This window comes from Hoplias malabaricus, chromosome 9 (genome assembly GCF_029633855.1).
Source record: "Hoplias malabaricus isolate fHopMal1 chromosome 9, fHopMal1.hap1, whole genome shotgun sequence".
Taxonomy (NCBI): Eukaryota; Metazoa; Chordata; class Actinopteri; order Characiformes; family Erythrinidae; genus Hoplias; species Hoplias malabaricus.
Window position 1 is genome coordinate 1,585,774 of NC_089808.1, and position 13,184 is coordinate 1,598,957.

At 44.5% G+C, this 13,184-nt stretch overlaps 2 protein-coding genes across 2 annotated transcripts; one reads left to right on the forward strand and one right to left on the reverse strand.

The window, feature by feature from the left end:
* The first annotated feature begins 180 nt into the window (after positions 1-180).
* On the forward strand, positions 181-4,927 carry vbp1 (von Hippel-Lindau binding protein 1). The gene is made up of 6 exons (XM_066681498.1): positions 181-338; positions 2,722-2,846; positions 3,042-3,108; positions 3,198-3,296; positions 3,561-3,699; positions 4,074-4,927. Exons 1-6 carry the CDS (start codon positions 258-260, stop codon positions 4,148-4,150), a joined length of 588 nt encoding a protein of 195 aa, XP_066537595.1. The 5' UTR covers positions 181-257; the 3' UTR covers positions 4,151-4,927.
* A 14-nt stretch (positions 4,928-4,941) lies between these two features.
* On the reverse strand, positions 4,942-11,090 carry rab39bb (RAB39B, member RAS oncogene family b). The gene is made up of 2 exons (XM_066681497.1): positions 10,735-11,090; positions 4,942-7,332 (listed from the first exon to the last, which is right to left on the reverse strand). Exons 1-2 carry the CDS (start codon positions 10,947-10,949, stop codon positions 6,906-6,908), a joined length of 642 nt encoding a protein of 213 aa, XP_066537594.1. The 5' UTR covers positions 10,950-11,090; the 3' UTR covers positions 4,942-6,905.
* Positions 11,091-13,184: the final 2,094 nt, after the last annotated feature.

The following is a 13,184-nucleotide window of genomic DNA, read 5'->3' on the forward strand; positions in this document are numbered from 1 at the left end:
TCTGCTGCTTCATCTGAGAACTGACATTGACTCTCTCTCTCTCTCTCTCTCTCTCTCTCTCGCTCTCATTTTTTGTGTCACATAAACTCACTGTCGAAATTAGCAAGTGCAGTTGTCACTGTCGTGTGTAGTTTAAGGGCGTCTAAGTGTTTAGTGAACACTTGTGGTCTCCGCAGGGCCGTTGTATAAATGCGGCTCGTTGTTTTGGGGAACGCCCCTCGTCCACGTAAAGAGGACGGACTACGGGTCTTTCCAAAATGGCGGCGACCATAGAGAGTAGCAATGCTGCAGCGGCGAGCAAGAAAAAACACCTCGGGATCCCCGAGGCAGTGTTCATGGTGAGTGAACGTAAAACGGATCAGTGCGAATCAAGTCTGGGATATTTTCTGAACTTGTATGGGGCATGTTTTGGGAGTTGAAAGGGTTCTAGAGCCCGCTTTGTGAGTGCGGTGCTGCTCGGTCTGTCCGCTTCCTTTTAAGGCTGTGGCCCGTTGTTAGCGCTTCTCCCAGAAACAAACCGAGCATTAACCCAGCCTCCTCTTTTTGTTAACATTTAACTATAGCTTCTACAGAGTATATCAGCACCAACATTGATCAGATATCTTCTTTTTAGCTGTGTATTTCTCCACTGTAATATTTAATACAGTTATAGAGCAGAGGTTATAAAGAGAAGAGGCAATGGGTGGTGTCCTTGATTATAATAAAATAAATATATTCTCTCTTTCTGTAGTTTTAGCTACATATAGGTACACTTAAAGTGACATAGTCAGTGTGTCCTGTTTAAAACGCCTTTTATTGTAATATTTAGATTATACTTTAAATATTTCCCGTATTGAACCTGTTTGGATGATTACTGCTGCTTTAAGACGTTAAACTGACAACAAATTTGAACCCAAACTAATGCAGTGAGTAGCTACAGATTTCTTAATGTTTTGGTGAATTCATGAAATTGTTTACCTTGTTGGTTCACACCATTGGTCACATTCTGTAGAATTATTTGAACCATATAACAATTGTTTCTTTGTAAATTTTTTATTAGAATGTAGTGAATTTTATTTTTGTTTCACCATTCAGTCCACTCTTGATGACTTTTATTCTGTTCATATTAAGTCCTACCCAAATATTACATTTCACTCTGAAATGTGTCTTCTTAAAGGCTAAGCACCACTTAATGGAGCTCCATGAATATTCCACATTATTGTAGTCACTGACAGATATAAGTATGAATTAAAATGAAAATAGCAGCTTAATTTGCTTTAAAACTGACAATTTTATTAAATTGACGGAAAAACCCGAGCTCGCTACGGAAATTCTCGAACGCGACCGTGACGTCACTGGTGGACAACAGCTGAACAACGCCGCGGTAAAACACCGTTATGACTGACTGTTATGACAGTATCTAGCTAAATAACCAACATTATTCATGACAATAGCCTAGCAATAAGCTAAACTCAAATGTAGAGGTACCGTTATTCTTGTAAATGTGATCGAAGTCGAACTCGAATTCATCCGACACTATAAACCTCCGTAATGCAGCTACGTAGCCGAGTATAATCTGAGCACCGAGTTTAGCGAGTCAAGCTAACGTTAACTAACACCAACTAAAACAGGCGAAGTGAGTGTCCTTACCCTGTTTACCTCCATGTTACAGAGGCTCTTGAACACCTTTCGGTCTTTTAAACCTTGGGGGGCTTGAGTTTGGTAGGAACCTGGAGAATGGACTCTGGAGTAGTGGCAAAATATCAGGGGCTTAGATGAGTCAGCTTTCCCACTTAGGGCTTGGACCCAACATTTCTTTTAAAGCTGCCTCGTGACCAGACTTATTTAAAAAAAATCCTTATAAATAAAGTAATAATAATTGAATCAGTGTAAGCAGTAAAGTGCATGAAGCTATGTGCTCACTGCACAAGAATCAATGCTACACAAGGCAGGGTTTTGATCAGGGTTTTCTTCTGTTAGTCAGGTTTGGGCTCAGCAAATTGAGGCAGTAAAATGCATACATCTGAGAACCTAAATGTAAAGAAGGACCAGGTTATCCCATTCAGTCAGTGGGACTTTTTGACCTGTATGGCGTGGACATATTCCAGGACACAGTGCTAGGGCTTGTCCAGCTCAGACTGTGAGAAAGAGCAGGGGGAACCCTTTTAACACATTAACTGGCCACCAGAGGATTCTCACCATAACCCTATTGGATATCTATGGGTGGGGCTTGGTAGGACTTTACAGGAGTGGCTTTAGACTCCCATTTTTAAAACTAAATCTTAGTCGAAAATGAATGCAAATCAAAAAATTTTTATGCTACATTTTTTTTAAATTTAATTTTATGTTTCGTGAAGTAATGCCCTTTTTCACATTTTGATATGTGATTTAATTTTAAAGGTGATGTACTGAAAAAAAGTAAGGCTCGGCAATGCTAATTCTGATGCTAAAATAGTACAGATTTATTGAAATTATTACTACTCGACTCTCAGAAGATGTAGAGACGATAGTTTTAAAGATATGGCCATGCTGGACTGACCTGTAACAGGGAGAATAGATCCTCTGTTGTTGCTGGTCTGGGTTGAGCACTGCAGAAACTGCACTGTGTAACTTTTGGATTTTCTTTGAGCTATCATAATTCTGATTTATAATTGGGTTTTATATCATTTTTTTAAAAATGTTCATGTTCATTTTAAATGTTGGTCATATGACTAGTGACTGTCTCCTTTGTGTCCTTTGTAGGAGGATGTGGACTCCTTTATGAAGCTGCCTGGCAATGACACAGCAGATGCTGTACTGAGGAAGCTCGATGAACAATATCAGAAATACAAATATATGGAACTCAACCTTGTTCAAAAGAAACTCAGGTTTGTGTTGTTGTGAAGTAAGGCTGCACAATGTAGACAAAAAGGGACAGTGTATCAATGATCATAGCAACCATGTCATGAACTGATGCTCAGTGACTTCATACATGATTCATACAAGATTTGTATGGATTAGTGAGTGGAAAAAGACCCTTGAAAGGTGTAATATTGCCTAATTGTTTTTATTTAATCTTTCAGGTTGAAAAACCAAATTCCACAAATCAAGCAGACGTTAGAAATCTTGCGACACATGCAGAAAAAAAAGGTAAGTCTGGCAGTTTCAGACAAACACACCCTGTTTGATTGAAAGTTGTAAGATCATTTGGTGATAATGTCTCAATGCTTTTGTTGCAGGACACTACAGACCCAATGGAAACACACTTCTTATTGGCTGACAACGTGTACTGCAAGGCTTCTGTCCCACCTACGGATAAAGTGTGTTTGTGGCTTGGGGTAAGTGCTGGTTCATACTCCATTGTACAGAGCCAGAACTGTAGGTCAAATGAGACGGGAAAGCTTTATCAGACGTATAAATTCCAGCATGATTCCCGGTAGCTATGTTATCACACCCTTGCCTCAAAGCATTTTATGTGCCCTATTAATTGCCTAAGCATCTTTTAGATGTGCTCTTGTTCTTCATGAGTCCTGTATCACGATTGTTGCCTTTGCCTTTCTTTTATATTGTTTTGAACACATCACATCTCTTCCTGTAAAAAGGCAAATGTAATGTTGGAGTACGATATCGATGAAGCTCAGTCGCTCTTGGAGAAGAACCTTGCCACGGCCTCCAGAAACTTGGAGTCCCTAGAGGAGGACTTGGATTTCCTTCGAGACCAGTTTACAACCACTGAAGTCAGTATCCTTCACCCAGGTTCGAAATGTGGCCTCCGACAGTGTTTATTTTTGACACATACATTCGCAGCTCTGGATAGGTATTTTAATAGGATGCCTGTGTTCATATGTGCTATAAAAGCTAGGAAAACAAGAGATCCTCAGCATGTACGACCAGGCACCCAAGTATTTGTATCCAGGGTCAAGAAGGGCTGAGTATGCCTAGTTTTTCTTTTGTATCGTTCATGTATTATATGAGCATTATTTAGTTGTCTCATACAAAACAGATGGTGTAACTGAAGCGACAGAATTTCATATAAAGCACTTTAAATCCTGTAAAAGAAAACTGTAAATTCAGCGTGAGGTGTACGTACCATGCCTTAACAGTGTTCTCTTCAGATATGGCACGTGTTTATAACTGGGACGTGAAGAGGAGGAGTAAAGACAACCTCCTCAAATCGGCTGAGAGGTCTTAGAGGCTTTGCCCTGTTCCCCCATGCCTCTAGTCTCCTGTTAGTAAAAAACCAATCCACGTGTCTACCAGCCTCCACACTGTTATCTATTGATTTGTTACTTTTTGAAGTATTTTTTCAAGTAAAAAGAAAAAAGAAATCAAACAAACCTCACAGCCGCAGTTTTCTTTTTGTATTCGTTTCTGTAAAATCAATAGCTTCCCTCTCACACACTCTTTGACCAGGTTTTACCCCCTGTCCTCCACCTCTCACCTATGTTAAGTTTGAGTGATTTAAAACTAGTGTGTATACTGTGTGTGGGAGCCATGTGCTGCTTATCGTAAATCCTGGATTGAGTCGACACGGGGAGGAAACGCAGGAACCTTTCGAAGGGGGACGTCTTTGTTCATTGATTGACCTTCCAGTCTATCCTGACTCCTTCCCCTTACTGTTTCTCTCTCTCTCTCTGTTTCCTCTCCTTTGTTTTTTCCTCCTGTCTCTCATCTGTATTTATTTGTCACATTGTATCCATTAAATGCTAAACGAGCAACTCATAACGAAGCGTTTGAGGAAAGACACACTGCATTAGATTGGTCTGTGTTTTTTAATGTGTTTGCCCCATTTGTGTAATACATTGAGCATGAGTCGGGAGCTGTGTCGAGAGTCATTCCGAGTCCTACTTTCGTCGTCATCTGAATACGGATGGCACTGGGACTGGGGGTTTGATAATGCCTCAACTGAATTTTCAAAGCTCAAGTACAAACTAAAGCGGGTGTGGAGCTGACGGTGAGGTTTCAGATTTATAGAGGAATCAGGAAATGCTGGTGCTGGTAAAATCCATGTGTACGTTTATAGCAGGTTAGATTTTGGAAGAAACATTTGCACTTTTTTTTTGTTTGTTTTAGTGATTAGCTTCCAACTAAAGATATACAATAACTCCTGTCAAATATTAAATGATATGTTTAACCCTAAAGTCAAGTTCCTCTGTAATTGTTGTACAGTAGATCTCAGAACATTTGCATAAGCACCCGATACGCGAATTAAAAACGGGTCTCAGCCCACGATTTCCGCTTAAATGCTAATTCAAACTAGCATCAAAATATAGTACTTTTAGACCCACCCTCGGTGTCATTTATTATTTATCACCAGCACCTCGGCTAACTGCATTGTATTCAAATTAAGGCTTCTATGACGTAACAGTGTTCCTACAATGCTATGCTACCATCTAGTGGAAGAGCTTGCAATCCCTTGTTTTAAAAAGAGCACACCAGCCTTGTCTCGTTTTAATCTTTAGTACATTTCAAGTTCTTTTTGATAAAGGTACAGAGTGTCACCACTGAGAGTGAAAGAAAGGTACAGTTATCAATGTTTTACCTCTTCATCTCCGAGATCCTGAGCTCAGATCCTCCCACGCCAGCCTCTGTTCTCGAGGGAACTGAAAACAAAAGCCCAATCCGAAATGTGCCCCAGCTTGACAGGATTCACACGACTGAAACACACTGCAGTATACAGAACTGCACCTTGTGAATATATTGTAAATGAAATATCTGATTCTCTTACGGCTGAGGCCAATAATGAAGGTAATGTTTAACATGCGATCGTCCTGTAACCCCAAGAACAATGGACATTCGTTTTATTTTATTGAGTCAGGCAGCAACACACATCCTATACCAGTCCGGTCAGATCTGCTGGGGGGTGGGGGGGGGGCAGTGTGATATTGAACTTGTTGTGGATTGAGCAGGAAATCGACAAGAAGAAGTCGGAAGCAGGAAATAAACGTATTTCTGTTGAGCAATAAGTGTCATCGATATTTGAATATCTAATTTTGTGGGTGGTGTGATGACTCCGGAGCCACACGGCTGTTTGCATATGATACAGTACTTCACTGTGATGATAATAATGCTCAACCCTTTCATGAAAAAGCAGACGATATGAGCATGTGTGGTCATGTTTTTCTTCTCTTCAGTGGTTTGTTTCTTTGATGACAATCTAAAAACACTTTGGTAAATCAGGGGAAGCACAAACACGTGTTAGATCCAGATTCAGTGTAACCCCCGATGATTTTCTATGAACTAAAATAAGGCTACTTTTCTGTAGAAGTGGAATTTGTTGTGGAACTCTTCCCTCTCAAAGTATCCACAGCCAAACCTCGAACCATGCTCTCACACTTTAGCCAAGGAATACGTCTTTCGGTCTTTGTTGTTTTTAGCTCAAGCACCAACGCTTTCTGAGCACCAAACAGCAGCAGTTCTTTCAACAGTTCATCGGGTAAATGTCTTTAAGTAAACAACTACACTGTGTCTGTGTTCTCGTAGCAGAATGACAGATGTAAAGTTGGGGTTAAGGTGCTGAAGTAAGGTTCTGATTGGTGTCTTCTAGTGGGAGACTGAAGGTGCTGAAAATACACTCTTAAGTGTACTGACCCAGCCAACTCAAAAGCTTGGTCCGTGTGCCGTTCCCATGTGATGGCTGGGACGTCCTCATTCCTGAATGTTCTCTACACTTCTCATCGTTTGAGAATGTTGTCTTTCCTCCGTCCACACTCGCTGGTTTGATCAATCTACACGTACGAAACCAATGTTTGTTGGCTCTGTCCTTTTGAGTCCTTATCAAACGGCTAAGTTCTTATGGGACCTAAGGATGTGAAATAGTGGAGGACCAGAGGGTCTGGCGAAAGAGTCGGGAAGCATTCAGCAGGCAGGCGAAGGGTTATGTTGTAGCTGAGGGCCTAATGGTCGCCCTCTGATTGTACAGATCCTGAACCGTTGCGGGAACTGGATCAGCAGAGGCACCGGCGCTCACTCTTGGTCACTTCCTCGGACGAGTGCACCACGTTGGGTACGAAGCCGCTCCTGACCCCCTCCCAGTCTTCCTGGATGGTGATTTCGCCGTGTTTCACCAGGTCGAAGATGTCCCGCGTCAACTCGGTGAAGGCCCTCTCTACGTTAATGGCGTCACGCGCCGAGGTCTCCACGTATCGCATGTTGTACGCTGCCGCCAGCTTCTCAGCTTCCTGCCTCGTCACCTGTCTCTGCGTGTCCAGGTCGCACTTGTGTCCTACCAGCAGAAACACGATGCTGTGCGGCTGCACGTGGCTGCGCGCCTCCTCCAGCCACTCGTGAACGTTCTGGAAGGAATGACGGTTCGTGATGTCGAAGAGTAGCAGGCCGCCGACAGAGTTGCGGTAGTAAGCCCTGGTGATGGACCTGCAGAAATAAGATTTAGATGGTTGTGACTTTGTGTGTATCTCTTTGGGAAAGTAGCCTTCCTATGTGTTAACTTTATTCGTATTTCATAAACGGACCTTGCTTTGAAAGCTATGTCTATGGTTGGAAATAAGGGTCAGACGAGTGAGTGTCGACATTCAACCAATAACAGAGTCCAAGGCTGATTCCTTTCAAAAACTGAAAGCTCTGTAATTAAATATGAAATTGCTGAACATGGAGGTGAATAGGGAATTATATTTAAAAACCTGCTGTATTTCTCTGGGGTCACATTTAATATAAGGTTGCATTAACTGCACTCCTAGACCATGTTATTAACCCTTCTGCTGTGTACGACTCGGTGCAACCAAACATCAATTTTAATGAGAACCTTGCTTGATTAATATAGGATCAAGGTTCTCATCACTACTGATGTTTCAGTAAACACAGGTTGTTGTTCCCAAAGACCGGTGTGGTCACTGACGCTGGCAGAAGAAACACTGTTAGTGAGGAGCCAAAATAAGACTTTCGGCAGATGCCAGAGGAGGAAATAAAATAACACGCCTTAGTGAATCACAGGGATCCGAAATAACTTTGACGTAAGAACTGCTTTGTCACTGCGGTGAGTGCACAGACGTTTGTCTCTTTTCAAGACTCAGAGCAGAGATGCCTCACCGTGGTTGCCATGGTGACAACAATCGTTATAAATAAAGGAAGTCATCTGATTGACCTAATAATTTGCCACAGGCAGGGGGTCCAATAGAATTCTGCAAAAACATATTTAAACATGAGGCGTTACATACAAACAAACTGAAAACAAGACAACCCCAGTCAGTTACTGTGAGATGTCCAAGTCCCTAAGAAAACAATGGATTCAACAGGCTACTCTGATTTTATTCCTCTACTGATGAAGCCTGTGGAGCCTTTAGATTTGCCCCACTCACTCGTCTGATTATCTCCAATCACAGTGCTCTGCCCACGTTTAAGTGAAAGCACAAGGGCAAGGGTAAACTGCATACAACATACAAAGAGGTTTGTACAAATATCTTCCACATCTAAGCCATCCACGGCAGGGGACCGTTTTGGGTGAGGTGCCTTACTCAAGGGCACACTATCCACGTACTGAGAGAGGAAGACGTCCCTTCGTTCTCCCCACGCCCAAGTTTCCAGTCCCAGGTTTGCCACTCTAACCATTAGGGCACAACTGCCTCATTATACTTTAAAGGAACACCGGGTAGTAATTTTACCTTAAAATTACAGCTTAAAACTGATTGTGATGCTTCACTGACCTGTAAAAGGGAGAATAAAGCCTCTGTCGTTGCTACTTCAGGCTCAGGACTGAGAAAAAATGCACTATGAAATTTTTGTAGTAGGGTAGGACATCAACAACTTCCCCTTTAATTTCAGGTCAGGGCTGAAAAATGAATTACACTCTGCCTAATTTTACATAGCAAATCTTTAAAGCAGTGGTTCCCAGACTGGGTATTGCAGGGTGGCAGCAAAAAATAAGTAAAATGAATGAGATGCATAATGCTTATCACTTGTAATAATTCCAGTGTAAAGGGACTTGTATTTTGAAATTGAAAATTGAATTAGAAATTAGTAATTTCATTTTTGAGGGCCGCACGGTGGTGCAGCAGGAAGTGTCGCAGTCACACAGTTACAGGGACCTGGAGGTTGTGGGTTTGACTGCGTTGTCTGCGTGGGTTTCCTCCGGGTGACTGTCTGTGAGGAGTGTGGCGTGTTCTCTCTGTGTCTGCGTGGGTTTCCTCCGGGTGACTGTCTGTGAGGAGTGTGGTGTGTTCTCCCTGTGTCTGCGTGGGTTTCCTCCGGGTGACTGTCTGTGAGGAGTTTGGTGTGTTCTCCATGTGTCTGCGTGGGTTTCCTCCGGGTGACTGTCTGTGAGGAGTGTGGTGTGTTCTCCCTGTGTCTGCGTGGGTTTTCTCCGGGTGACTGTCTGTGAGGAGTGTGGTGTGTTCTCCATGTGTCTGCGTGGGTTTCCTCCGGGTGACTGTCTGTGAGGAGTGTGGTGTGTTCTCCATGTGTCTGCGTGGGTTTCCTCCGGGTGACTGTCTGTGAGGAGTGTGGCGTGTTCTCCCTGTGTCTGCGTGGGTTTTCTCCGGGTGACTGTCTGTGAGGAGTGTGGTGTGTTCTCCATGTGTCTGCGTGGGTTTCCTCCGGGTGACTGTCTGTGAGGAGTGTGGTGTGTTCTCCATGTGTCTGCGTGGGTTTCCTCCGGGTGACTGTCTGTGAGGAGTATGGTGTGTTCTCTCTGTGTCTGCGTGGGTTTCCCCCGGGTGACTGTCTGTGAGGAGTGTGGTGTGTTCTCTCTGTGTCTGCGTGGGTTTCCCCCGGGTGACTGTCTGTGAGGAGTGTGGTGTGTTCTCCATGTGTCTGCGTGGGTTTCCTCCGGGTGACTGTCTGTGAGGAGTGTGGCGTGTTCTCTCTGTGTCTGCGTGGGTTTCCTCCGGGTGACTGTCTGTGAGGAGTGTGGTGTGTTCTCCATGTGTCTGCGTGGGTTTCCTCCGGGTGACTGTCTGTGAGGAGTGTGGTGTGTTCTCCATGTGTCTGCGTGGGTTTCCTCCGGGTGACTGTCTGTGAGGAGTATGGTGTGTTCTCTCTGTGTCTGCGTGGGTTTCCCCCGGGTGACTGTCTGTGAGGAGTGTGGTGTGTTCTCTCTGTGTCTGCGTGGGTTTCCCCCGGGTGACTGTCTGTGAGGAGTGTGGTGTGTTCTCCATGTGTCTGCGTGGGTTTCCTCCGGGTGACTGTCTGTGAGGAGTGTGGCGTGTTCTCTCTGTGTCTGCGTGGGTTTCCTCCGGGTGACTGTCTGTGAGGAGTGTGGTGTGTTCTCTCTGTGTCTGCGTGGGTTTCCCCCGGGTGACTGTCTGTGAGGAGTGTGGTGTGTTCTCCATGTGTCTGCGTGGGTTTCCTCCGGGTGACTGTCTGTGAGGAGTGTGGTGTGTTCTCCCTGTGTCTGCGTGGGTTTCCTCCGGGTGACTGTCTGTGAGGAGTGTGGTGTGTTCTCCATGTGTCTGCGTGGGTTTCCTCCGGGTGACTGTCTGTGAGGAGTGTGGTGTGTTCTCCCTGTGTCTGCGTGGGTTTCCTCCGGGTGACTGTCTATGAGGAGTATGGTGTGTTCTCTCTGTGTCTGCGTGGGTTTCCTCCGGGTGACTGTCTGTGAGGAGTGTGGTGTGTTCTCTCTGTGTCTGCGTGGGTTTTCTCCGGGTGACTGTCTGTGAGGAGTGTGGTGGATTTACGTGTTAAACAGCATGCAGATTCCAGAACAGATGTTCAAAAATAGTTAAAAGATCTAGAGAAAATGGAACTCTTAAAAACCATAACCCCAAAATTCATAGGGTTGGATGAGGTGAGGGAACAGCATTGGTGGCCAGTTCAATAGTGTACCTGAAGCGTTCCTGGCCCGCAGTGTCCCAGATTTGGAGTTTGATGCGTTTTCCAGGCTCGATCTCGACCAGACGAGAGAAGAAGTCCACTCCAACCGTGGGGTCGGAAACCTGAGCGAAGCGGCCCTCTGTGAAGCGTCTGATCAAACAGGATTTACCCACCGTGGAGTCTCCAATCACAATCAGACGGAACTGGTAAAGCCATATCGCCTCCATGTCTGTCTGGCTCTGTGGAGATCAAGAGTAAAAACCCTGAAACAGTTACAGTGCATGCTGGAGTGAAACAGCACACACACCCACCCACACACACACAACAAAGCCTGATGCCATGACATCTGTCTGAGTTCTTTATCCCTCTTTTTTCCTGCAGATCCAAGTGGGTCATGGGGAAACATACCACTGCAGGTTCGGCTTATGTTTTGAACACACTGTAATTACACATCAGATTGCTGTAAGAACCTATGCTTGATTGGGTTGGTGATGTCATCAAAACAGTGAGAGCATTAAAAAAATCTTTTTACTGTGGTCCTAGATATTTATTGGCTAGGACCTAGTCTATTAGAAAATAGACACAGGGAGAACACACCACACTCCTCACAGTCACCCAGAGGACACCCACGCAGACACAGGGAGAACACACCACACTCCTCACAGTCACCCAGAGGACACCCACGCAGACACAGAGAGAACACACCACACTCCTCACAGTCAGTCACCCGGAGGACACCCACGCAGACACAGGGAGAACACAACACACTCCTCACACACAGTCACCCGGAGGAAACCCACACAGACACAGGGAGAACACACCACACTCCTCACAGACAGTCACCCGGAGGAAACCCATGCAGACACAGGGAGAACACAACACACTCCTCACACACAGTCACCCGGAGGAAACCCACTCAGACACCGAGAGAACACACCACACTCCTCACAGACAGTCACCCGGAGGAAACCCACGCAGACACAGGGAGAATAAACCACACTCCTCACAGACAGTCACCCGGAGGAAACCCACGCAGACACAGAGAGAACACACCACACTCCTCACAGACAGTCACCCGGAGGAAACCCACGCAGACACAGGGAGAACACACCACACTCCTCACAGACAGTCACCCGGAGGAAACCCACGCAGACACAGAGAGAACACACCACACTCCTCACAGACAATGATATGATGTGCACATGGAACCCAAAACTCAGAGCCTAGGAAGCTGCGCATCAGCGTGTGCCCTACTGTGACATGGTGTCTACATGTTTTTGACTGGATTGTTGTCTCATGTAACATTTACTATTTTGTACATTATGTTGTACAGTTAAAAGCACAGTTCCTTCCTAAATACAGAAACATTGTGTTTATTTTGCATTTTATTTTTTATTGGGGCTGTCCTGATCCATGAGAACATCACAGCCAACTGCAGCATCACGAGGTCCTAAAGAGCACAACTGGCCTCATCCTTTCTGGGTGGTTAGGTGGACCCCCAATCCATTAGCATCTATTAGCTAACATAAAACAACAGCCAGTTAGTGTTCTACTCCAGGCGTGTTGAGCTGTCAAATGGTTTTCCTTTTATCAGCTGAAAGATGTGTTTAATTTCCTGTATGATAAACGAAGCTCATGCAAGCCTTACACGACTTCACCACACTAATAGAATCATACGACCTAGCTAATGAACCTGAGATCTAAAAATACAAAGGCCCATCACAGTCAAAACACTGGCATTCACTTTTGGAACCGTGCCCTTAATTTTGCAGGTTGTGGCTAAGGCCTGTTTCTGACACCCCATATGATACTGGTATAAAAACAAACAAACCCTAAGCTTAACGTAGCCAATTTTTAAAAACATGCACATGGACTCCCAATTAAATCAGTTACATTTCCAGGTACTGAGTCCAAAATACCCTACAAATAACATGCTTTTAGTGAGCTAGGAGTACATGCAGTTGACTGTAAATTGTCTGCTGCTGCCGTGTGTCTGTTGTTACCCACACACTCTTGTGCACAGCCAGGATTACTCAGAGCACAGCCAGTGTAAGCAGTAAAAGGCCACAGTATTCAAGCAGGCAGCCAGCAGCCACTGCCCCATTGTCCCACACCGGAAGCCGTAGCCATCTGCACATAAACAACATGCACTCACATCTCTCACATACATTTTAGAACAGCTTTACAATATCCACAATTTAAAGCGCTTCTGATATTTACTCTTATACTGTGCTGTATTTACAGTAATCAACTGTAATTCTATAGCATATAAATCACAGTCAGGCAGTGAGACCCAGGTCATCCCCCGCAACACCGGCCCAACTTCAGCTTTACTCCATAGACAGGGGAGCTCCACCCACAGCATTAACAAGCTTATTATTCTATAAATCTCATGTTCGCTCTCATACATTTCTGTTTGTATTAATGTACATAACGGTTAACAGTTTATTTATTGTTTAGTT

What these genes read in the sequence shown, in the direction of transcription:
- vbp1 (XM_066681498.1), top strand. Translation starts at nt 258, where the DNA reads ATGGCGGCGACCATAGAGAGTAGCAATGCTGCAGCGGCGAGCAAGAAA. An exon ending in TCCCCGAGGCAGTGTTCATG is followed by an intron (nt 339 to 2,721) that starts GTGAGTGAACGT and finishes TGTCCTTTGTAG; the next exon opens with GAGGATGTGGACTCCTTTAT. An exon ending in AAGTGTGTTTGTGGCTTGGG is followed by an intron (nt 3,297 to 3,560) that starts GTAAGTGCTGGT and finishes TCCTGTAAAAAG; the next exon opens with GCAAATGTAATGTTGGAGTA.
- rab39bb (XM_066681497.1), bottom strand. Translation starts at nt 10,949, where the DNA reads ATGGAGGCGATATGGCTTTACCAGTTCCGTCTGATTGTGATTGGAGAC. An exon ending in GCGGGCCAGGAACGCTTCAG is followed by an intron (nt 7,333 to 10,734) that starts GTACACTATTGA and finishes TTATTTCTGCAG; the next exon opens with GTCCATCACCAGGGCTTACT.